The sequence below is a fragment of the Taudactylus pleione genome, unplaced genomic scaffold, assembly GCF_031769625.1.
Source record: "Taudactylus pleione unplaced genomic scaffold, aTauple2 ptg000556l, whole genome shotgun sequence".
NCBI lineage: Eukaryota > Metazoa > Chordata > Amphibia > Anura > Myobatrachidae > Taudactylus > Taudactylus pleione.
In genome coordinates, this window is record NW_028284958.1 from 24,176,637 (window position 1) to 24,202,763 (window position 26,127).

The window sequence follows — 26,127 nt, forward strand, 5'->3', positions numbered from 1 at the left end:
TAGGTTTATATGGGACAAGAGAAGTTGCGTTGCTGTTGTGTATAGTATGACTGAGGGGATTTTATGGGATAGTAAACGAGGTGAGATGTGTTTATATTTTTCCCACATGGTTTTCAGCCAGACACTTTCTTTGTTACAAATAAGTGAGCTCTTTCCTCTCCTCCTAATCACTTATTCCTGATACACGAGGAAAGTCACAGCACATCATCGCCTGAGTTCTGTATCCCCTTACAAAGTGCAAGGAGTGAGTGTGTACTTCTTGCCATTTGTCATTCTTAAATGATCTGCCCCTAGTCTGCCTCACTCTATACCTGCCACTCTTAAATATGAAACTCATTTCCTCCCACGTTAGAGTATCTGAGAGTGAGATCCTGGGAAATGGATCGAATCCTCTTATGTTTATCCAGCAATTAATTAGTAATAATTATCATCTTCATGATTACACTTTTCTCACACATCCGATTTAAAGGGTCCCGCACACTCTGTGCAGTGCACTCGGCGGAGGACGCGGCCCCCCCCCTTGTGCTGGGAGGGGGAGGAGGGTGAGGGTGGTATCTAATAAGCACTCACAGGTGAGTAATCCCCCCACTTACCTCTAGCAGTTCCTGCTCGCCTGACTCTCCCGGAGAGAGGCTGGCTGGACAATGAGTGCACACAAGGGGTTAATGTAAAGATGTCAGCGCTAAGTGGAGTCGCCTCCCTATTATTCTAGCTGTCACTGGATCATTGGGAGCCCTCAGATCAGCCGCATCCTCAGCACACTTCGAGTGGACCCTGGACCTTCCTCAGCCAGTGCCCAGCTCAAGTAACCAGCCTCAGCCTTCATGTCCAGCCACATACTGCGCCCATAAGAGCGCAATATTAGGGAACGGTGGAAGACAGCACTTACTCTGGGGGACACAGGACCCATCCACAGCACACAAGGGTAAGGAATCTCACCCAATTCAATGCGATATATATATATATTCTTAATTTAACCGTTTCCAAACGTCTGTTTATTCTTGTCTGTTAGATCGAATCTTGAGCTTTTCGATTCCTTTTTATATTTATTTATTTTTGTTTTTAATATTGTTATGTAAACAAGTGTTCCTAAAAACAACACAAGGTGGAAGAAGGACGCCCATATTTTCAGTAGCAAAATAAAATCCATGCTCATCTTATTCTGTGTAATTACAATGAAATCTCCTTCATTATGTGATCTCTTTAAGATAAGCCGCTTTATTGGGCTGAGTCTCCCCCGGTTCCTTGTGTTGGACTTTTGCTATTGGTACAGTTAAATAAACTAATCTTCTCCGGGATAATCCCTTGTGGAGACTTTAAAAAGGACGCATATCTGGATTTGGAAAAAGCACAAAACGGATTACAAAGAGTGAAGAGAGTCTGTTACTGCTAACTTCCATCCCACAATGTCCGATACCTCCTCTGCCCGTGTGTGCTCACAATTAATAATGCAGATGGTATAGAATTCCCCCATAACATTTACCCCCACTTATACAATATAAAGCAAAGGTAATACAGAACGAGACAATTGCAGCAATAGTGAACACGCAGATATGGAAGGATAAAATATAGAATTAAACGAATTAGAATAAACAGGAGTTGAGAGCGTTTTTCTGCCTTGTCCATAGGAAATAGCGGATTTGTCTGACAAGACAGATCAGAGCAATTAAGGTTTGTTTAGGCTCGGTCTTTGCAAACAGCCTAAGGGGAAATATGTGGTGATGTGTGCTGAGGAGACGCTGGGCTGGAGAGCACCGACTGGGCATTATATTCTGCCCATATTGGTGTTTATATCAGAATTTGTATGTTTAAATGTATTGTCCAGGGAAGAAAAAATAACATCAAGCTTGAGGTTAATGTTTGTTCATATCATTGATATGGGCACTGAAACTCCAAAGGTTTTAAATAAGTGAGACACCTCTGAACAAGAGAGAGAGATGATCATAGAGATGGGAGCAGACAGCTGCCTGTCTGTACCTGGTCCACAGTAGGTAAAGGTAACAGGATAGCTACAGTAGAAAGGAAAGGGCTATCTATCATGCAGTACGTAAAGCTGATATGGGAGAGCTGCTACCGGTGCACCCAGGACACTGGCTCACATGTAGCAGACCTCTCAGGAATGATGATGGGCACCTTTCTGCAGGTAAGTGGTGTGGCGATGACAGTCTGACAAGTGGCAGGAGGGCAAGGCGAGGGCTGTGGCCAAGAGGCATGGAGCGAGGTTAGGAGTCTCAATTAGGGAACAATGGTATAGGAGGTCGCTATATTGTGACTGGAATAAGGAGGACCAGGATTTCTTACTGAGCAATTGAAGAGTGTAGAACATGCTGCATTTGGACAGGTTACTGGAATACACCATGTTGGCATTTCAGAAAGGTCTGTTCCTGCCTAGGGGAATATCCTAAAATATCCGAGAGGGCATGTTTATTATTAATTGTAATATTTTACATTCAATCCAATTTGTGTTAAGGATCACGTCTATTTTTTTTCTGCTTTATACAATGATCAGAGTAGGGTATAATATATTATATATGTAAATTCCACTGGATTTAACATATTTCCAAAGCTGGATATAAATCAACAAAATACTACAAAGTCAAGTCGATAAACAAAATTATTATTACTATATTAGACTAAAGTATACACAACGGATTATATCCCCGCTATACCTAAAATAACAAACAGATTAGTAGGTCTTCTAATTTTTATTAGTATGTACCGGTAATAAATGTTCGCATTCAGCTGCAGGCAGCATTAATCCGACACATAAAACTTATATATTCCACCAGTGTGTGTGTGTGTGTATATATATATATATATATATATATATATATATATATATAGTAACAGTACGTTAAGGTGTGAATTGTTTATTCTGCGTCTTTTATCATCACATGGCTTTCTGCAGTGTATGTCTGCCTGTTTTACACTCCTTTTACGGTCCCTTCCACTTTGATTTACTACTGTGTTTTCTTTGTTGTTACCAGCGGTCTCATGTGCACCATAAATATCGTCATCATTTTTTAAACATTTCTTTACGAACTTCTCTAATCATTTATTTATAAGCGATCCCAGCAATTCTGAGCAACAGAGAGAAAACTGCTCTATCCTGATGTGTGTGACTTCAGTCCCACCGACCTGGTGCTCTGGGCCCGCACCCTAAGAGCTTGCACTCTAGGAACAGAAGTGACAGAATGGGCCAATAATACCCCTGTCCCCACTGATTGATCAGACACGCCAAATAGCCTAGGCTGTGTATGTAAGGTTGTTTAGCAGCTAGGAGATATGGAGGTTTTTTTTTTCTAGAAGGCTAGGGACAGGGAACAGCGCTTGGGAGTCTCTGATGAAGAGCGACAGTGAAATCTATGAGATATTGGGACAGGAAAATTGATGTACAGAGAAAGTACCATTTTTTTTTATTATAAAACATTTTTAAATAATAAACTAAACAAACAGTAATGAAGTAGTCTGAAACGGACTAAACTGGTCAAAGCTTTTAAATAATGGATGGAAATAACATTAACTGAGAATGTATATTGATAACTACAATTTACATTAATACACGAGAGAAGGAATAACTATAAAATGTAGCCGCATATTGCTACAATGGTAAAATGATGATGAATTAACACGACTATTTTTTTTCTACGTTACACTATTAAACGGACCATTGTCTTCCAGTTCAACCACATTACTCCTTCCTGATGCAGCTACAGTACTGTATTAGTTACCCTTACCCAGATTGTAGTAACCCTAAAAGGAAGCCGTACCTCTCACTCATCTGAAACTTTGACTTTCACTAAAGAACGATTCACTAACTATACCGGGATTGAAATACATTTATAGAGCACATTTATTAAAAAATTTATTATATATAATTTGTTAAAACAATCTCTTCCATTATAATTAGTCAATTACTACCTATTTTATCCTTTAAAAAAAAACCCTATTACTTGTTTGATCTAGTGTCTCATAACATATTGTAATCCGATTTCCACACTAACTAAAAGATCACACTTGGTTAGAGACGCTCAACTATATTCATACTAGTGTGTATAGATGATTCTACAGACAAGGGCACCGTACTCACGTAATATTATAAATTATATTACAGACAAGGGCATTATGTACATGTAATAGTGTGTATAGAGGATACTACGGAGAAGGGAACCATTCCCATGTAATATCAGTGTGTATATGATACTACAGACAAGGGCACTGTACTCGTGTAATATCAATGTGTATAGATACTACAGACAAGTACACTATATACATGTAATATTAGTGTGTATAGATGATATTACAGACAAGGGCTCCGTACTTACGTAATTTAAATGTGTATAGAGGATTACTAATGTAATATCAGTATGTATAGATGATACTATAGACAAGAGCAGTGTATTCATGCAATATTAGTGTATATTAATTATACTAGACAAGGGCAGTGTAATATTAGTGCATATAGAGGATACTACAGACCAGGGCACGTTACTCATGTAATATCAGTGTGGATATTGTGTATAGTTGATACTACACACAAGGGCAGTGTAGTCATGTAACATTAGTTTACTTTATATAGATGATACTACAGACAAGGGCAGTGTAGTCATGTAATATTAGTGTATATAAAGTATACTACAGATAAGGGCATTTTACTCATGTAATATCAGTGTGTATATAGATGATTACTCGTGTAATATCAGTGTGTATAGACTGATGATACCACAGACAAGAACACTGTACACACTGATATTACATGAGTACTGTGTTCTTGTCTGTGGTATCATCAGCCTATATACAAACTGATATTACATGAGTACTGAGAATACCACAGATATGGACACTGTACTTATGTCATATCAGTGTATATAGATGGTTACTCGTGTAATACCAGTGTTTATAGACAGATGATACCACAGACAAGTACACTGTACTCATGTAATATCAGTGTGTATATGGCATTTCCTAATCTCCAGTCTTTTTGTTCAACTTTTCAGAGGACCCAGCATGGAGGGGATAAGTGCCCACAGAGAGCCCAGCTCCCCGCCTAGCTCCAAACAGCCCCAGGACAGCAACCCGCCCTTCTCTGGATCCCTGAAGCCCAACCAGGTGGGAGAGACCTCGCTGTACGGGGTGCCCATCGTTTCCCTGGTGATAGACGGGCAGGAGCGCCTGTGCCTGGCCCAGATCTCCAACACCCTCCTGAAGAGCTACAGCTACAACGAGATCCACAACCGGAGGGTGGCCCTGGGCATCACCTGCGTGCAGTGCACCCCGGTGCAGCTGGAGATCCTGCGCCGAGCCGGGGCGATGCCCATCTCCTCCCGCCGCTGCGGCATGATCACCATGCGGGAGGCCGAGCGGCTGTGCAAGTCCTTCCTGGGGGAGCACCGGCCGCCCAAGCTGCCGGAGAACTTCGCCTTCGACGTGGTGCACGAGTGCGCCTGGGGCTGCCGGGGCAGCTTCATCCCCGCCCGCTACAACAGCTCCCGGGCCAAGTGCATCAAGTGCGGCTACTGCGGCCTCTACTTTTCCCCCAACAAGTTCATCTTCCACTCCCACCGCGCCCCGGACTCCAAGTACACCCAGCCCGACGCCGCCAACTTCAACAGCTGGAGGCGGCACCTGCGGCTCAGCGACCCCGGGGCCTCGGACGAGCTGGCCCACTCCTGGGAGGACGTCAAGGCCATGTTCAACGGGGGGACCCGCAAGAGGGCCTTCCCCTCCCCGTCCTCCTCCCGCCAGCACCTGGCCCCGCCGCCTCCCCCTCCTCCTCCCCCGGCCAAGAGCCTGCGGGTGACGGGAGCGGAGGAAGAGCAGGTGGCCCGGAGCTTCCCCCTCATCCCGGTGCCCAGCAAGGGCTTCTCCGGGGTGCTGCACAAGATGACACCGCCGCTCTTCCCCCCGCCCCCGTACGGATTCCCAGCCTTCGGCTTGTGCGCTAAGAAGGACGACGGCCTGGGGGAGGCGGGCAAGGCTGCGGGGCTGCCCGGTGTGTTCTGGCCGGCGGCCCCGGCCTCCAAGGACTCTGTCTACCCGCCCTTCCCGGTGTTCTGGCCGGCAGCGGGGGCGCTCCCAGTCCCCTCCTACCCCGGCCTGACCCAGCAGCAAGCCGCCGGCAAGGCCGCGGGGGAGGCGGAGGAAGCGGAGACCAGCGTGGAGACGCCGGAGGAGAAGGCCCCGAACCGGGCCCCAGAGGAAGAAAGATCCGGGGACGAGGGGCGGCCGGGGGAGCAGCTGACGCCCAGGAAACTCCGCTACATCTCCGCCTTCCGGCCAGTGGTGAAGGCCGCGGAGAGCCTGGCGAAGCTGTACGGGAGCCGGGAGGTGTACGGGCCGGGCCGGCCTGCGGGCTACAGCTCCCCGGACCTACTAAGTGACACTTCCAGCTACCGCTCCGCGTCTCCCGGGCCTGACACCGCTGACGAGCCTGACGTCGACGTGGAGTCAGGCCGCTTCCCGGAGGAGGAACCAGCAGCAGCGGGCCAGGGGCCCTGCTCCAGCGCCTCATCCACCGCATCAACCCGAGAGACAGAGGACAGGAGGGGGCAGAGCCCGGACGACAGTCCGAGGAGTACAGGCGGCTATGAGGTGAGAGAGCCGGGGGCGGCCCCAGGGACGGATGGGAGGGTCACTCACTGTACTGCCCCATACACAGCATGGGGAGGGTCATTATACCACACTATACACAGACATTACACATGGGGAAATTGTTATACTACATGCTAAATATATACAGTGATACAGTAGCATACATGGGAAAGGTTACAATTCTACACACCATGTATATATACAGTATATATAGAGGGTTATTGTAATACAGTAACCCTCACTATGTATACTTTATATACACATGGTGTGTATAATTATAACCCTTCCCATATATGCTAGTATATGTCTTTCCCATGTATGTGTGTGTGTGTGTGTATGTATATATATATATATATATATATATATATATACACTACATGCCATATATACAGTACACATGGAGAGGGTTATTATTCTACATGCTATATATAGGTATAGTACACTTAGGGAGAGTTATTATATTACACGCCATATATATGGGGAAGGTTATTATACTACACTATATATATATATATATATATATATATATATACACACACACCATATATATGTATATATATATGGGGTACTTATACTACATGCCATATATATATATATATATCGCCTTCTGATATATTTTTATTTGTTTTTATATATATATATATATATATAATACACCAAATAAAAATATGCCAGATTGCGCTATATATATATATATATATATATATATATATATATATAATAGTATACATGGGGATGGTTATTATTGTGCATGCTATATATATATATGAGCGCTCTCTGGTATATTTTTATTTGAGATATATATATATCGTATACTTGGAGGGGGTTAGTATTGTGCATTATATAAATATATCGAGAGAGAGTTAGTTAGTTATACGGTATACCATACATATGTGCAGTTGACATGGGGAGAGTTATACGATACACCAATCCTCCATTCATATGTACAGTATACATGGGGATAGTTATACTATACACAATGCATATATACAATATATGTGGGAAGAGTTATTATACTATACACTATACATATATGCAGCATCCATGGGGAGGATTTTTTGTGTAATACTAGAATATGAGTAGTTAGTTAGAGTATACCATACTGCACATCTGAACTCAGAGATTAGCCGCACTCAGCTGTTTATACATATAACTTTATTTATGCTGCAGGGAGATTGCAGTTGTATTTGCTGGTTGTGGAGATTGTCTGCAGTGTAATCATAATATTTGAATTTTGACTTTTTACTGGCAGATCTGTTGCAATAACATCTCTTCATCTTTTTAAAGTAATTATCACTCTCATATCAATTTACCATAGATCGATATATTGATCTAAGTTGCAAATAAGCACATCAAAAATACCTCCATTTTATGTGTTTGTATCACATTGGCATATGTAGCAAAGCTTGATGTGAGATATATATCACCAACCAATCAGCTTCTAACTTACATTTTGCAGGCTGTGTTTAAGAAATGATAGTTTGGAGCTGATTGGTTGGTGATATATATTTCACAATTTTATCTCACATCAAGCTTTGATACATACACCCCATAGTTCAGAAGAAATGTGTCAGATCTGTCAGTCTGTTTTCTAGGAACAGACAAGGTCAGAAAGCAGCCATGTTTTCCCAAGTGCGCCCATATGAATATTCAGCCTGTGCTCCATAGACATAATTCCAATTCAGCGTGTTCTCTCTCTCTCTCTCTCCCCATGTCAGTGATATTTTTGATGGGTTTACTGTTTTTTTTTATTTGTGTGCAAACTGCATCACAATTAGGGGCATATGTATCAAAGCTTGATGTGAGATAAAATTATGAAATATATATCACCAACCAATCAGCTCCTAACTATCATTTCTTAAGGTGCATACACACACAATGATTTTTTGAACGATTATCGATAACGATATCGTTTATCGTTCAATCGAAGAAAAAAATCGTTCACTCTCTGAGTTAAAACGATGAACGATTATCGTTCATGCGTGGTCACGTTTGTAGTTTGTAGTTTATAGTTCAGTCAGACTGACCAACTGAATGATTTTCATTAAGGGGATATGCAAAAATCGTTTGTAGTTCAAAAAAATCGTTCATTACACTTTAAAAGATCTGACAGAAAATGGTTCATAAAATCGTTCCGAAAATCGTTCTTAACAAAATCGTTGTGTTTGTATGCAACTTTAAACACAGCCTGCAAAATGTAAGTTAGAAAGCTGATTGGTTGGTGATATATATCTCACAATTTTATCTCACATCAAGCTTTGATACATATGCCCCTTAGTATTTAACCTATCACCAGGGTGTATAGTGTTCTCTATCACATTACTGATGCAGGTTGTATGAGCAGACAAGTGTAGGGAGGCGAATAGCAAATAACAGACCGCCAGTCTAATGAATCCTGCTGTTCTATAAGGCCCAGACCCTCTGTGATAGACATCAGGTAGATTGTGTTATTGTGTCAGCTAATAGCCCAGGTGCAGTGTCAAAGTAGTATTACAAAACAATAACACTGTATCCAAATGATACCTAGTAATGGATATATAGAGAATGTAGGCTGTGGACGGGACACACTGCTTTTTGTGTCTTCAGATTTTAACAAGTCTCATTTATATACAAATCTTGCTGTTGTCGACTACAACATTGTATCCAGCATGTGATTGCCACTGCAGAAACATTACATACATGTTCCTTATACCGGCTTATTTCCAAGTATGCCGTTTTAATAATATTCTAATTTTATATCGCTTGCTTTTATTCCATCATGCTTTGTGTTTAATTGTATAAAGTAAGCCGGCTCTTTTCTGAAGAGCAGATAATTATAGACCATAACATTTACCTTAGAAATACGCAACTGTACCCCAGGAGTTTAATCTTTCTTTGTGTTGTCCATTTCCCCCTTAGATTGAGAACACCTGTAAGGTTCCATGTAAGCATATTAACATAGAGTTAATTATCTTGATTAGAGAAAGTTCTTTCATGCTCTGAGGCTGCAGCATGCTAGGGCGGCCCTTTGAAGAGACTGCGTATATTGGCCTTTTTCTAATGTGGGCAATTTTCTCTGAAGCACTGATAATTATATCAAATAAAATGCTTGTCCTCTAAGATCCTGTATTATTTACAGTTCTTAAAAACCACATCTGCCTGATCATTTGACAATGGTACATTTCTCAGTGGGCTTGAAGGGTCCAGTGAAAGGCTTTTATCAGCGAGGGGGAGGGGTGGTATTTGTGCAAACTGGAACAGATAGAGTATTTTGGGGAGCTAAAGTGGTCCAAACCTGTTGAACTGCTGTCTTATATTTATTGCATTTTATAGTTTTTTAGACCCTTCCTAAGTTCATCTAGCACTACTTCTTCCATGCTGTAATTTCTTGTGTTCTTGCACATGTGCTAATCAATTAAAAATAATAATAATAATTGCGCCCTGGAAGCCACTCCCACTATCATTGCCGGGAACTGTAAATCAGGAATTGCAATAGGGAAAAATACGTCAGTTTGTTATAAATATTTGCACTTGGAATGCAACATGTTTGCCCCAATGTATTAGTTGCAGAATTTTCATAAATGTCCCCCATCTATTATTACAGATTACTGTTTTAATAATATTACAATCAGCACAGGGATTTTCAGGGTTCTTGGCTATCACTGTTTACATTTGAATTCTAGAATATGCCAACTGGTTTACCGTTGTAAAACATGCACAGACTAAACCTGCAGTTCCTATAGAAAGCTACACTAGACCTGAATAGACTCCCTGTTTCCTATATTAGAATTATTTTCTTGTAGTGCATTTTGTTTATGCATATTTTTGATACTGAGCCGTCTTGAATAAAAAGTCAACTTGGGCTAGGCTTTTGTAAGCACATTGTAGTCCCTTCATATATTCTAACATATTCCTAAAATCCAAAATCCTAAAATCCAATAAAAATGAAAAAAAGTGATGTAACCGCTAAATATTTTGATTTTGTATCCTGTAGGTTTATACAAAGCAGATGGCGGATGCTCCTCCGAGCATGAAGGGCAATACCCCACACCAAAGCCTTCCCACATCTTATCTCTGCAGCATGGACCCAAATGGTAAGAACGACAGGCTGAATTACTAAATTACTTCATCCAGCTTCTTTAGCCAATAGAGTGGGAGGAAATATGTTGCGCACTTGCGTATGCAGCATGGTATCTAAAATGCTGAATTGTATCGGCTTTTGCCAACAGCAAGTGTCCCATATGCATAGCAGAGGGTCATATGTTTACATGGTTATTATATTTTCAGAGCTATTTAAAGGTCAACAGACAATGCCATTGTACAGTATATTAGCTTTGTATTTGCAAATTTTTACTTACGTTCCAGTGCTGACCACTACTGCTGGCTTATATCTATCTATATATTTGTGTGTGTGTCTGTGTGTATGTGTATATATATATATATATATATATATATATACACATACATATATATATATATATATATATGTATGTATGTATGTAAATAGCTATCTTACTTCTATCTCTTTGTATCGCTCTCTGTACCTGTCTATCCATGTGTCTGTCTGTATCAGCCTATCTCATATTTGTCTCTGTGCACAAGTTATTAAGTAGCGACTGTTAGCTCATGTAAATGTGAGGTGGTAGCATATATGTGCAGGATGTGTGCAACCTGCTGACACAAGCAATGTACATACGCCTTGTTAGTGTAGCTGCCTGTGGGAAAAATATGCGCATTCTTACAAAGCTCATCGCTTTTAGCCAATAGTTACGCACAGGGCTGGGCAAATCCCAGGAGCCACAGGACAAGTGTTCCTAAAGAATAAGTGCTGGTGCATAAACTTTGGGAGTAGTTTCTGTTAAGTCAATATTGGGGTTTAATAATAAATGCATGTAATTTGCCGTCAGCCAGCAACGTGGGATGTTTTATGTACCCGGTTCTTTTTTTACATCTGTAAAGAAAATGGTAAAACTACTTGCAAGTTTCAGGCATGGGCTGATAGTATAAGAAATAACTATATTGGTTTTAGACAGCTGCCTCCTCCAGTGCTGAAGAGACAGCAGCCTGCTCTTGTGTCTCTGACTTGTTCATTTTCACAATGGTGTAGAGGTTACTGATGATTAATCAATGTTTAGTTAATCTGGGATATTGTTAAACAAGCAGCTTCAGATACACAGGACATGCTTATGAGGTACTGTATATTAAATGACAAGTCAATCTGAATTATGGTTCACAGGAGGAAGATTTAAATGTTTATATAATACAAAACATTATTTGCTGTCTTTTTTTTTAATGGGAAGCCGTGCTTGCCTGCAGGGCTGACTTGTTCAGCCCTCCCTGAGAAATGAGTGCTGAAAAAGTTTTGTCCTAAGTTACAAATGATGAAATCTTGGGCACGTTATAAAATTTGTGTTTGCTGGCAATCAATATGTGGTTTGCTTATCACTATATGTCCCAGAGAGCAGTACTGCAGTGATGGGAGACTCCCAGCTCGCAGTGTAATTATATGTGTGTCAAGTGCAGAGTTTCTGCTGGCTTAGAGTTGAAAACTGGTTTATTGCTTTTTAAGAGCAAGATTCAGAAGACAGTCACTCAGCTGGCGAAGATATGGAAAGCAGGAAGCCATTTCAAGACCAAAGGAGCCATTTATCTCACACAAGCCCCTTACACCCTGATAGAGGTAGGTGCTGTCCCAGTCCTATATCTTGCTAATGTTCCATCTTTACAGATTGCGATTGCTCCTTTCCCACTTGTCTAATAAATGAGCAGTTTGTGTTTTACCTCCCAATCCTATAAAATGCACTCATTACCCCATCTTCCTGTTTAATGTCCACATTAATAATACATCTTTGGCACTTTTTATTCACAATCGATAGAAGGAGATTTAAATCAGCAGTAAAACAGCTTGTCCCCTCCAGCTTTCACCAAATAAATATTTAAATAACTGACTCAATTGTTTAAAGAGTGCCATTTCATTGGAACGCATTTGACTTTTTCTTTATTGTCTTTCTTAGTATGAAAAACAGCAAATGCTGCAGTTTGTATACACCTGGTTTTATGCATGATAAGACTTTGTAAACGGTTTAGTTGTGACGTTACACCACATTATTTCCAATAGCAGTAGACTTCTTACATGGGGACTTTGAGGGGGATTTATAAAAACACATGCACAGTAAATCAGAGCGAAAAATTAATTAATGGGGAAAAAACTATTGTCCGATCTTACAAATGTGCCGCAAAGGGCAACACAGGGTGTTACATGTTATAAATATCAGTACTAATATGACGCTGCTGTTCAGGCCAACGAATAGGTAGTTTAGCTGATTGTTTAGATGTTGTTTTGTTTACCACAATTTTTGTAGTTTATTGAATTATGAAGTGAAAAATGTAATTACAAAAATCATTAAGTGGACATCTCATTTAAGTAATAAGTTAACACACAGCTTATATAGATTTGCCGTATAGTCCTATATTACTACATGGATAAGTGACAGACAATCTCCAGCTATACAGCATTTGCTGACCTAGAAATCCTATGATTCTCATCATCCCCAGAAATCCCCTGATCCTGGTCATCCAGCAGCTATGTATAGCATCTAGTGGTAATAGTAAGAGACAGAAGTGCTGCCCGCTTCTCCTAACCTAATATCTAGTCCTTCTACTAAGTGACTAGTAAATATCCAGCCTTCCATAACTTCCTGGTGAAAAGCAAAGAATTACTATAGCCAGTTGGTAAAGTAAATCTATTGCTCAGTTCAGTTCCCCTGTCTCTCCTTCCCTCCACTCCTCTGGTTGTAGTGAGCACAATGTAATGTTACAGTCTCTGTAAGTACATCCTTTGCCTCCTCACTATAAATGATCATAATCCTTAAAGAGAACTGCATATATAATATGTTTTAATTCATATCCATCTTATTGACAATGAGACAATTTGTAAATCACCATCATTAATATTTCTGCAGCCTTCCAGTCAGCGTAAACCATATATTACAGCTGCTTTTAAGCTATTTACCTTGTAAATTCCATCGGCCTGTTATGCAGTGAGCACGAGTTAAGTGTCATGGGATCTTCAGGCCACACCGACTGCCAATATCTATTTTAACTAAAGGAATCTAGATAGAAAGTACAAGATAGACAGGGATCCATGATATATAGTATTATATGTGGTAATAATTGTAGATTACAGGTAGGCTTGTACTCAGGCAGTAGTATGAATGTTACATATCAAAATGTCACAGATACATCAGAATACATCGGACAGTTTATTAACAATGGTTTACAGATCATCTGACTATCAATTGACATGGTAAGAAACCAGCAATATCCAATGATTACAGTTCACCACAATGACGTTATGAGCCAGAGGGCCCAAATGTTGCCTCATGATGTCACTGTATTGAATAAAAAGATTATTTGCTATTTTTAAGTATTGCTTGTGTCTTTCTATTCCATAATTGGGACTAAGGGCCTGATCCAGAGTTGGGAATATAGAGAGATCTCTCTCTCAACTGATCATCTTGGTGAAACCATGTTGCATTGCAGGTGGGGCAGATTTAAAATGTGCAGAGAGATTTAGATTTGGGAGGGAGGTGTCCAAACTGATATCTAAAGTGCAGTGTAATAATAAAGCTGTGCAGTATTTGTGGGCTACATGCAAAAGCAGCCAGTATTTACCCTACATGCAAAAAAATGTATGTATTTACACCCCTTGCATTGCAACATGGTTTGCCCAGGTACACAGTTAAGTGCTATCTCTCTCTCTCTATTCCCAACCTGAATCAGGTCCTAAGATCAGTCACCATGCATCACTGCTTAAGATCTAGTAATATTATTATTTTATTAATGTCATGTGCACCGTACAGGAATAAAGGAACCTTTAGTGCTTTCTCTGTAGTAATTGATTTACATGCCTTTCTCTCGCAGGGGAGGGAGACAGTCCTATCGATGTCACCGGGACCCAGTTTGTAGAAAAAGACATTGAAAACATGGCAAAAGGTTAGTGTGGTTTTGTACCACATATCCCTAAACAATCCCTGGATGTCCTCGGGAGATGAGCTGTGTGTCTTCAGTAAACAGAATTTGGCAGGTGCTTTAGTCAACACATGCACAAATTATCTTTGTGCCAACCAACTAGTTAATAGGTCATAATTATAGTGCGGTCCGGACTGGCAGTCCCAGGGGGAGAGAATACCTGGGACTGCCTGTCTGGCTGTGATTAGCAGATAGGAAGCCACTGCCAGTGAACACTGGAGGTGGTGGATTTTACTGGGGGCCCCTAGGTAAAATCTGCCGCTGGGTGTGAAAGGAGAGGTGTTTATGTGTAATGATATATGGAGTCAGGGATGTTAGAGATACACCGTGGGCCCGAGAGATGCAGGGGGCATGGCAAAATCCAGGAGGAGTGGCCATGCCCCATTAGAAAAAAAGAACAGGAAAGTACTATGCGCCACAGAGGGGGATAAGTCCTGCTTACTTCAAAGCTCCCCGGGCCCCTGTCAGGCCCCTCATGCAATGCTGGGGCCCCTGAGGATGCTCCGGGGAGCTGTAAGGGCAGCAGTGTGACCGCCTGAAGTGTCATAAGGATGCTCAAGACAACACTGCTGCATAGATTCTGGCTGCAGGGTGCCATTCTAGGCACCTTGCTAGCCAGATGAGGCTAGCAGAAAAAAGCTCAGAGGGCCAGACCAAATGATTCCAGGGGCCTTAAACGGCCCCCGGGCCTGAGGTTCCTCATCCCTGATATAGGATCTCTATAAGAAAGGAAAGTTACCCTATCACAGAAGAGTGTATCCTCTGCTGGCTATCTATGGTAACAATACCCTGTCAGACAATGACAGTGCACATAGTTGATACTGTATGTTTGATGAAGTGCTGCAGGCACACAATACAGAGATGTATCTATAACAGCCAGACAATGCTGCAGATAGGTGATCTGTGGGGTGTGTGTGTTACATGGAAGGCTGTCCCCTCTCTGACGGATCATTTTCCTACAGATGAGCTGCAGAAACTGTTAATGGAGCAGATGGATTTGAGGAAAAAACTGGAACGGGAATTTCAAAGCCTGAAAGGTATTGTACCAAGCAGTAACACAGACCAATCATCCATGATCACTATTAATGTTCCATCCACAAACATGACTCCTATATCCACCATCTAGTTTTACATATTTCCATTTAGTATTATTTGTCTGCCCAGGTACATTTTGGATATAATTATGGATAGGGAGCAACCTAACCAAGAGTAATGCTGCTTAAGCTTAGGAATGATTTTAATCTATTGTTATAACTCAGTCTCATGCAAACCTACTCATTAACGTGACAGTGTGAGCCTGTATATGGGGCACATTACGCGCTGTGATAGATAGCACCAGATAAATAAACCTTCTGCTCAGGAACGTAACATGACAAGGGCCCAGTCCTACTCCATGGCTACATCTACTCACCAATGTTAGTTTCATCTTCTAAAAAGATCCAACCCTACAACACATTAATCACGTCCAGTTTTTATACCAAAAGTCATTAATGGAGTTCCTGGGTTGCAGGTTCCCCATGATCCCACACATACAGGACAGATTTAAATTTCAGTTATTATATAATGTGCTATCCTAATATAGCATGAAATCAGTGTAGTAGTGAGGAGAGTGGGGGAAAGCTGAAATCCAGGAACACTGTCAAACCGCATAATGGCTTACAGCTGGGAACAGGGATCTAAAGCACTACACCGCAGTGATTAGGTGAATAGGGCTAGCATATAATAAGACTACATAATACTGAGTGAAGGGGTGGGTGGAGTAGGGTAAAATACATTTTAGGGGAGGTTCATTTTTAGTCAACCCAATTCTTCCCCCGATATATAGCTACTGGAAAAGGCGCTCACAGCAAGTCCCCCATAGCAATACAATGTATGTACTATATATGAGCAGGCTCTCAAATAGGGTGTCTGGCTGTGACGCCCCCATATGCTACAGAGACCTTGCTATGGAAACTATCATCACCTGCCTGGTCACTGCCTGCTTCTCAGTCTTCATGGATAGTAAAATGTTGCATTTTTTTTTAATATTGTATATAAGCTTGGGGAAGTAATTGATTTGAAATAAATTGCAGAACCTTTGAATCAAAAGTATGATTTTAATATGAAGGAAATTGCATTTTTTATATAAATTTCCATCATTTTGCTGCCTGAGATAGCTGCCTCCGGTTGGTGCACCCCTGACTGTGTGATATAAGACCCTATAGAGTCCTCTGGCTCCACAGGCTGGAATGGCTCCGGAGTGTCAGGTGGTACCACAGTGACCTGGGAATATTGTGTTCTTCTCACTAACATTCCATGCTTATATTACAGGAACATGTGTGTGCTCCTAACCTTTCCTCTCTTCTGTCAGACAATTTCCAGGACCAGATGAAGAGAGAGCTGGCGTACAGGGAAGAGATGGTGCAGCAGCTGCAGATTGTCAGAGGTAAGCTACTCTGCAGTCCTGCCCTGACGCTGTTTACAATCAGCTCAGTTGCCTGCGTTTGAATACAAGGTAATTTAACAATTATTTTTACTTATTTAATATCCTCTGATTAGCCTGAACATCGCAAACAAGCCTGGCTCAGGCCTTGCAGGCACCATTACCAAACAGTGATTGAACTCCTCTGCACACTAATTTGCATGGGTTTCTAAATTAAAAATCGAGGCGTAAAATTACCTGCGTGTTAATGCCTGCGATTGTGTTTAATTCTACCCATATCCATCTGCCTCCCAGCGCAAAGTCACAGGCAGCATCCTTACTGTAACTCACTTCTAACAAACTGCTCTGCATTATCTGCTGGAGAAGACGGCTGTTAACCCAGTATTGTCTTCCTGTGCACATGGCAGTATGTGGGCATTAGATAGATATAGTGCAATAATTACACCCTGGCAGAGCATCTCATTCTATTTGAAAAGCTGTAATTATATATATATATATATATGTACACATAACTGTAAATATGTGTATTATATTACATACTGTGGCTTTTGGTCTAGTATTTAACAGAATCCCATTCCTGTCAGATGGAACTAATAGATTTCTGCACAGTGATGAAACACACTGGTATAGATGTGAAGAGAGTATCCCACTGGCAAACAATGGGTTCAGCAGTTAGAGAAGAGCCTGTCATTGAGTATGAGAATCTAAAGTCTCCATTCTTTCCCCAGACACCTTGTGTAATGAACTGGATCAAGAGAGGAAAGCACGCTATGCCATCCAGCAGAAATTAAAAGGTATTAGCAAAGGAGATAAGAGAAAAGTGTGTCACAGAGCAATTTAACCTGTATAAAACTGTGCATATAGAGCAAGCGATGCTGCACAAACTATATACAGTGAGATTTCAGAGGCATTCTGATACACTGTATAGACAGAGCAATTTATATAGTGTGTGTATGTGGATACACACACACACACACACACACACACACACACACATATGTAAACAGGGTAGTGATAAAAACTTATGTAGTCACGTTGTAATTTGTTGATAGTTGGTGACTCCTCCCACCCGTGTCAGTGATGTGACTTACAGAGAGTTTCGGTATAGCATACATCTACAGTCTACAAACAATTCAGTTATTTTCCATACTTGCTCTTGTTACATACTACCTCATGATGAAAAGAAAGACACTCCTAAAATTCAACCAATAACAACATCACTACACTGAGGAGCTGATTCAGACCCGCTCGCTAGGATGCGTTCACTTGTAGCTGGCTGATTTTCACAATCTGCGTATGCATTGTAGTGCGCGTACCAGTGCGAGGGATCGGGAAGGTGAGAACACAGAGACTACACTGAGAGCAATAAGTTAAGAGCACAAACTGTACTTTGAGAGCAATAAGGTGAGCACAGAGACTACATTGAGAGCAATAAGGTGAAAGCACAAATATTACACTGAGGGCCTGTTTCACTACGGATCACAACTGCGAATGCAATAGTGATTACGCACTCAGTTCAACTGCGATATTATGCTAATCCATTGCGATCGCTATGCCGCCGCAGCACAGCATAAGGACGCCCACTTACACACATCTGTAATGTTTAGCAAGACTGCAAAACCATCAATACAATAGAGTACCATCGCAGCCTGACGCACTTTTACACAAGCTCTGACCTTACTCAGGATTTGCTAACTTCAGCGCACGCTATCAGGCCTCAGGCTGTGTAGGACACTGCAGTGGATAACTAATGTACATCCCTGCAACGGAGTTTAAACGCACTGGCATGCCTGCGTTTCCCCGCCGAGCTTCCCCCCCCCAGTCATCAACTACAAACGGCACTTCCCATCAATCACTCTGCAATGAATCTGCGCAGTCCCGATCGCAGTGGCCGGTTCACACATGTGCACTGCGATGCATGCGCAGAAAGCAACAATCTGCCGATTGTGTGCGTATTTACAACTGCGATCCTTGCTGAATCAGGTCCTGAGAGCAATAATGTGAGAGCACAAAAACTGTACTCTGAGAGCAAATATGAAAGAGAGCACACTGGGAGCAATGCTGTAATAAAACAAAGACTGTATGCCAGTAGTGTCAATTAATATTACTGAGCCCTGGATGAAAATTCCAATCCTAATCATTTTTACACACTAAGGACCTCATTCAGAGCCGCACGCACAGAATGAGGGCGGCCGCTTCTTTCTTTTAAAGCATCCTCCTGGCCACTCGCTAAGCTGTGGGTGACCACCCACAGCTTTTGCGAGCGATCATCGCGACCATTGAGCTTGCGACGAGACCCTTGTGGTAGGGTCTCGTCTGCTGCCAGTCCCAGTGAGCTTCCTGCTCTAATATAGCAGGAAGCTCACTACTGACATCACAAGTTTATCGGGAACGCCTCAGTTTGGCCAGCCATCCCCCCTCCCCGCCTACAAAACGGGCGAGCTGTCGATCAACATCGACAGCCGCCCTGTTTGTAGTGAGCCCCGGAGCGAGTGAATTTCTCACTTGCTACGGGGCTTGCGCACGCGTGCGTCGCGTGCGCAGTGCCCCACCATCGACCCGCTTGCGAGCGGGTCTGAATGAGATCCTAAGTTCTCTTCAATGAAGAAAAACAAACAAAAAAACACATAGAAGCCAACTTAGCACGGGTCCTTTCACACTGTGGCCCTGATTCAGAGTCACTCGCTCCGACAGAGCGCTCGCTCTGAATCAGGGCCGGGCTTTTTTTTTTTGGATCGGCCTCTTGGTTGCTCGCATAGCTGTGGGTGACCACCCACAGCTATTGCGAGTGGCCATAATGATGGTCGCGATGGTCAAGACCATCGTGCTTGCGACGAGACCCTTGTGGTAGGGTCTCGTGGCCGCAAGCCCCAGAGAGCTTTCGGCTCTAACAGAGAGCTTTCGGCTCTATCAGTCGTGATGTCAGTGGGGCCGCCCCCAAACGGCAGGCGTTCTCATGGGAACGTCTCCGTTTGGGCAGCCACCCCCCCGGCCCGCCCACCAAAGGGGGCGAGCTGTCACTCAACATCGACAGCTCGCCCCCTTTGGTGCGAGACCCGGAGCGACGGATTGCCCGTCGCTAGCCGGGAGTCGCGCATGCGCACGACTGAGCCGGCTTCGTCGTGTGCATGCGCTGTGGGCCACCATCGACCCGGTTGCGAGCGCTCAGCACTTGCGACCGGGTCTGAATCAGGCCCTGAGAACAGACATCTTTAGTTTCCCAAAAACACAGGGTCTTTTGAGAGTGCAAAGACACAGAGCCACATAACCTCCTTTATAACTGGAAGACAATGTTATAAGAATAAAATGTAAAAATAAAGTGCAAAGCAACAAACTAGAGAAGACAAATAATTAAATGCTGTATGATAACAGCTTTAGCCTCCATCTGGAATTATAGAAATATTTCCTCTAAAGCCAAAAGTAAGCGGTTGCAGCAAAAATAGTGAGATAGTGTGCAGCAAACCGTACCCACCAGACTGGTTCAAGTGACAGCAATCCCTGCCTGGACTGGTTTGACCTTTTTTTGTTTATCAAATAAAAAAACAACAAACTCAGGTCCGTTGTCTCAGTGCCCCCTGGGCCAGTCCTGTGATCAGGTTTTCAGAGAATTGATCAGTGTGGAATATTAAGCACAAGCACATTTATCTAATGGTTTCAGCTACTAATTGATCTTGATGTTTCAGCAAATGTGAAATGTTGGTGAGGCCTGTGGACCAAGTCTTGTGCATTGATTTTGGTTGTTGGCTAAAATAAACGTCTGCAATCCATTAAGACCCTGACCACTCACATGACATCAGTCATTATAAAAAATGGTTCTCCATGATGGACAGCAAAACTCTTGTCCCTTGTATTTTTTTTTGTGTTCCTTTAATATAAAATTCTTCAGACTATATGACTTTTCATATTATACTAGCAGAGGTTTATTATTCAATAAGCAGATTCACAACCACTTTGCCCAGCTTAATAAATGTTGTCTCCTGACCTCTGCTGATTTCTTTTGTGGGTATGATCAGTCCCGCTGTAAACCCTGTAGAGGCCGCTAGGAAGTCTCGGTGCCCCCCTCGCAAATGATCTCCTAATATGTTTTTCATTTTACCAACCAAAAATTTGAATAAACCGTATGTAGGTTGCACCAAACATTTTTTACAAACTGACAGCTGACAGAAGTTGAACTTTTAAGAGACAAACTGTAATGTGAATCTGATGTGTATGGTTTATGACTATGGCGAAAACGGCCGATTTTCTCCCAAAAAACAGGTGAAAAGTTTTCTCCATCTCAGACCAGGAGAAAAAAATGTATATTTTTGACTAAAAATGTGGGGATTTCTTTCAGAACCCTTTGGACACCCGCCTAATAATAAATGACCCTACATTTTTTTTGAAAGTTGCGTAATTTGGCGAAAAATGACCGGTCACATTTTTGGAGAAAAAAAAAATCATTGAAAATGGGTTTAACTTATTGGGTCTGGTATTTCGGAGGGCGATATGGATGCGTCAAGTGTTTCAAACATCGCACGTGGTTGCAGCAAGCACTTTTTTTTTAACGGTTTTTAAAATTGCACTTTTATGACACGAAAATATATATGTGCACCCATTTTAACGTACCCCAAATTTACATGAAACAGTAGTTTCCTTGAAAAATGCCTTCTATAATTTTTTTGTTTTTTTCATATACGCAAATTACCGCCAACCCAAGCAATTTAAGTACCTTAAATACTTTTATTACGGGCAAAAGTACACTTCTAAATTATTTCCCCATGTAAGTCAGACATTTTTTGGGGTACAGAAGCAATTTTTTTTCGCACCTCCCGTTTTCGCCTGTTTTTTGCGATAATCGGCGACGATTTTATTGATTTCACTGAATCCGCCCCTAAGTTGTTAAATGAATACAGTATTTTCTCTATAAAATCTTTAATGTAAAGTTTTCGTTTCTTTGAGTTGATTAATTTTTTCTCTTTTTGAAACAATTTAAGAAATTGTCGCAGGGCCCCTAAATGGCGTGGGGCCCATAGGTTGGTGCCTACTCTGCCTATTTGGTAACCTGGCTCTGGGAATGATACACACACACACACACACACACACCTACCTTTGAACCTGGAACAAACCGTGGTGCAAATGCATTTATTCTATTTGCATGCTGGGTACATTTTGGCTGCTTTTGCATGTAGCCCACAAATGCTGGACAGCTTTTTTTTTTTTACACAACAATTTTGATCTGAGCAAGGACACACCCCTCCCAAATCTGAACTGCTCTGCACAATGTAAACCTGCCCCGCCTACAGTGCAGCATGGTTATGCCCAGATGCAATGTTATTCCTTTTTTTTTTGCTTTACTTCCGACTCTAAATCAGCCCAAATATCTGTGTTTATTTGTGATTTAGGCGGCAATAATCATTATATTACATGGCTGGTTTCTCTTGTTCTTCTGAAACCTGGTAACATTCTCCACCTTCTCAGATGCTGACACGAAGACCCTCCACAGAGAACTATTCCTTCAGACCACCAATCCTGCCCCACTCAGCTACATCTGGGCCCCACGGAAATTGATGTACCCTCCAGCGCCGTGAGAAATTTAGGGAAGAATCCCAGCACAAAACAAGCCATTCCCTGTCTCTATGGGAAAGAGAACACGTGTATGAGGCGCCGGGGAGTTTCCCCCCCCGAGACCATGGGCGAACTTGTAAATATTGTACAGTAAGAAACAGGACGTCAGTGCACTGAGGAATCTGAGCCAGGAGTGATCCACAGATCTACCGTGTATTATAAGGCTTTGTGAATAAATGACACATATATATAATATAAATATATATAAATATATATATATAAACAAACTCTTGCAAAAAAGTCCAATGTATTAAATGTTTTACGATTTAAGTCCTATTCTGTATGTTTCCACTAAACCTCAGCAGTACCCAAGAGGGTGTTCTTCTGGCACCAGAAGTGTGACACTCGGGGTTATTGGTGGTAGACTGGCCACGTGCAATGGATATCTATGTACTGTGATTCTTATTAAAGCAGTATTTTTTTAAGTTCTTTGAATTATTTTCTATATTTGTTTGATTTCACCATCTTTTGTATTTTGGATGATGTTATAACAGCACTTTAAGGAGAAATCCGCCAATTTGTGTACAAAACAGAAAATCAGTTTGTTCTATAGGAAAAAAAAATCTGTATAAGTGAATTTTTCTCTTAAATAAATCAAACTTGCAGCATATGGTTATTTTGTACATCAGATGGTACAGGAAAGTATTTCATGGACAGTTCATTTAGACCTGCATCATACTGATCTGTTTCAGGGTGAGCATACTTAAGTGTGATGCCCGCTGTTCTTGTCCCATTGCTTGCACACATTTTAAGGCTATAGATAGGGTATATAGGCAGTATGCAGAAATGTAACAGCGGTAGTGGAAACTCAGTGAGGGCACACACACACCTACTTAAACACTATGGTGGCTACTTCAGAGCTAACATCTCATGTTTATTGATGAAGAATATTTGTTAGGGGTCAGCTGCTTGTTGCAGATCTCTATCATTTTACAGCAGACCTCTTTACCTGGACAGGCTATTATCAAAACCGTTGTTCAGGCAGGAGATTTTGTTACATACCCCCGCCATATGTGGCGATAAGTAATTATATTTATTCAGGGGCTTTCTGACTCCAATGATAGATAGACCCCTTAGTTGTATTAATTGCAGTGGTTTAAGTGCACATATAATTGCACTTAAATGAGTTTTCCATGGCACAAAAAGATCACTCTAACAGTAATAGCCAATGGTAATTATCTCTGTAAGCCCAGCGATGTATAAAAGTCAGGTAATTTTGTGAGTCCAACAAAAAAAAAAAATAAGCTGGGGACATTTCCCAATATGCACTATCTCCACCCCTTACACTACACTGGAATCATTTTGTGCAATCTCATGTTTGAGTGTGTGCCGCATACACAGGGGGTCTCCAGACACGCAGTGGGCTCTCCTGCTGCCAGCAAGGATGTAATGGCTAATTTATGTACGCCCTGAAAATAGTGTTTAAACGGTGAGACACGCCAGTCTTTTTCTAACCCCCACCTCCCGTTACCTCCCCTAATCGCTGACTACATGTCACTCACTTTGCGAGTGAATCCTCTGTGCATGAGCAATGGCTAACAATCGCTCAAACCGTGTAAATATAGAGGCATTGCGTGCGGATCGGAATCAAGCCCATTGCCCAAGGATCCTGTCTGCTGCCGCCTAACTACCTGAGAGAGTTCCCATACTGCAGCTCGCTCATGTGAATATTTATCTCTCTCCTGAACCTCCCCGGCTGGGTCAGCCTTAGACTCTATCCATCTGCCCCCCTCCGGCCCTGTGGGATATAGGGGTTGATGTATCAAGCAGTGAATAGAGTGGAGAAGATGCCCATAGCAACCAATCAGCTTTAAGGTAGCATTTATCAAGTACATTCTATAAAATGAGTAGAAGCTAAATGGTTGCTATGAGCAACTTCTTCACTGGTCCACTTCTCCACTCTTTTCACTGTTCGATACATCAACCCCTTACTGAGCTTTCTGGTCTCCCTCTCTCTCCAGTTGTCTCCTGACGATAACACCCACACCACCGCCAGCTGAGGGCAGGGGCCGCGCCCTCTAATCTACAGCTACAATACTACCCCTCCTGCTGTACTCATTGATCAGTGAGAAAACTTTAGATATCTGTCCTCCCCTCAGCTCAGTTTATGATGATGTACTGCTGCTGCCATGTGAGGGATGGTGAATTGAGGAGACTCCTCATTTTCCAGGCACATACAGTATGTGATTCTACCTCTGATGATGACCATGCTGTAATTTAGCCAAATGGTGAATGGCCGCAGGGGTTCTTCCAAGTAGCTCAACGTGAAAACCAAGCCAGGATCCTCGCAAACCGTCTTTCAGACTTTGGTTCTCCGACTTCCACCAGGTCTCCTTCCTTTCTTCGGTGTCTGCCAAAGACCAGGATGATCAACTTCCATTGTTTGTCTTTACATCTCACTCACTTTCATCCTCGAGTGATCAGATGGTGGAAATCCTATTTTACCTCAAATTGCTTTTGATTAGGAAGGATATAAATAATAATCTGTATGTGCGAAGCATCTCGCGTGACATCCAGGGGTCGTTGATGCACTCACTATTTTTTCACAAACTGTTAGACAATGATCCTGGCACCTGGACTGTGTTTGATCAAGCACACAGGGCTCAGCAACCTCAAGGCCTTCAATCTGAATAGCCAAGAGATATTATCTATAGGCTGCATTATTATACTATAAAGGAAGATAGGATTTGTCATAATTCTGTGAGACTTGATCTACAAGTGTCTTCCATTGCCAATTGGCTTTGCCCCTTTACCAACCCCAAGATGCCTCTGCCCCAATGTGTGCCCTGGTGATCAGACTGCAGACAGGGTATATTGCTACCTCTGATGTACCATTGAAAGTGGTCTTCCACCTAGAGCTTGCTGGCTCTGCTTTAATGACCCCTAATTTACTATGTTTAATGATTGCAGACTTGTCTTACACACTTATATACTTTAGTTCCCCTAGTTAAATTTTTGGCCTAACCTACAGTAGTTTGTTTTCATGTTTTATAAAACGTTTACATGGTCTTTAATGTAATCGATTGCCCTGACTTCCATTTGTTGGCCTCTGAGTGGACCTTAACTTTGACTTCCGAATGAGCCTTTGGTTCACTATTACCTCTTAGTTCCCCGCTTTCAGCTACTCACAAGTTTGTCCATGGCAACCATCTTTAGGCTTCTCATGCAGAATTTTCCCATCTTATTTGTTAAATGTATGTTTTTTTATGTATGTTTTATTATGTATGTTCTTCTGTTTTCTCCCCTCATCTGTTTCTTCTCTGTTCCCTTTCTATTCCTTACTTATTCTCTGTCCCTCCTGCCTCCCTCTGCCTAGGCCACCGGACCGGATCCCGGGACTCTACTCACTGCTGTTGCCGTCACTTTGGATTTGGGAACATTGTCCTTTCCCACCCCGGCAATGGCTAAGGTTCATATTATATTAAAGAATGTTTTGAGCTTAAATGTCTCAGAGAAGAGGTATACATTTGCTACACACATTACATGTAGATAGGGTTGAT

At 42.0% G+C, this 26,127-nt stretch overlaps 1 protein-coding gene across 1 annotated transcript; it reads left to right on the forward strand.

Moving 5' to 3' along the window:
- Positions 1 to 705: 705 nt before the first annotated feature.
- On the forward strand, positions 706 to 23,062 carry SKOR1 (SKI family transcriptional corepressor 1). Its single transcript, XM_088452890.1, has 9 exons — positions 706 to 925; positions 4,998 to 6,591; positions 10,565 to 10,664; positions 12,140 to 12,250; positions 14,494 to 14,565; positions 15,564 to 15,638; positions 16,952 to 17,026; positions 17,752 to 17,817; positions 22,481 to 23,062. Exons 2-9 carry the CDS (start codon positions 5,008 to 5,010, stop codon positions 22,588 to 22,590), a joined length of 2,193 nt encoding a protein of 730 aa, XP_088309016.1. The 5' UTR covers positions 706 to 925; positions 4,998 to 5,007; the 3' UTR covers positions 22,591 to 23,062.
- The last annotated feature ends 3,065 nt before the right edge of the window (positions 23,063 to 26,127 follow it).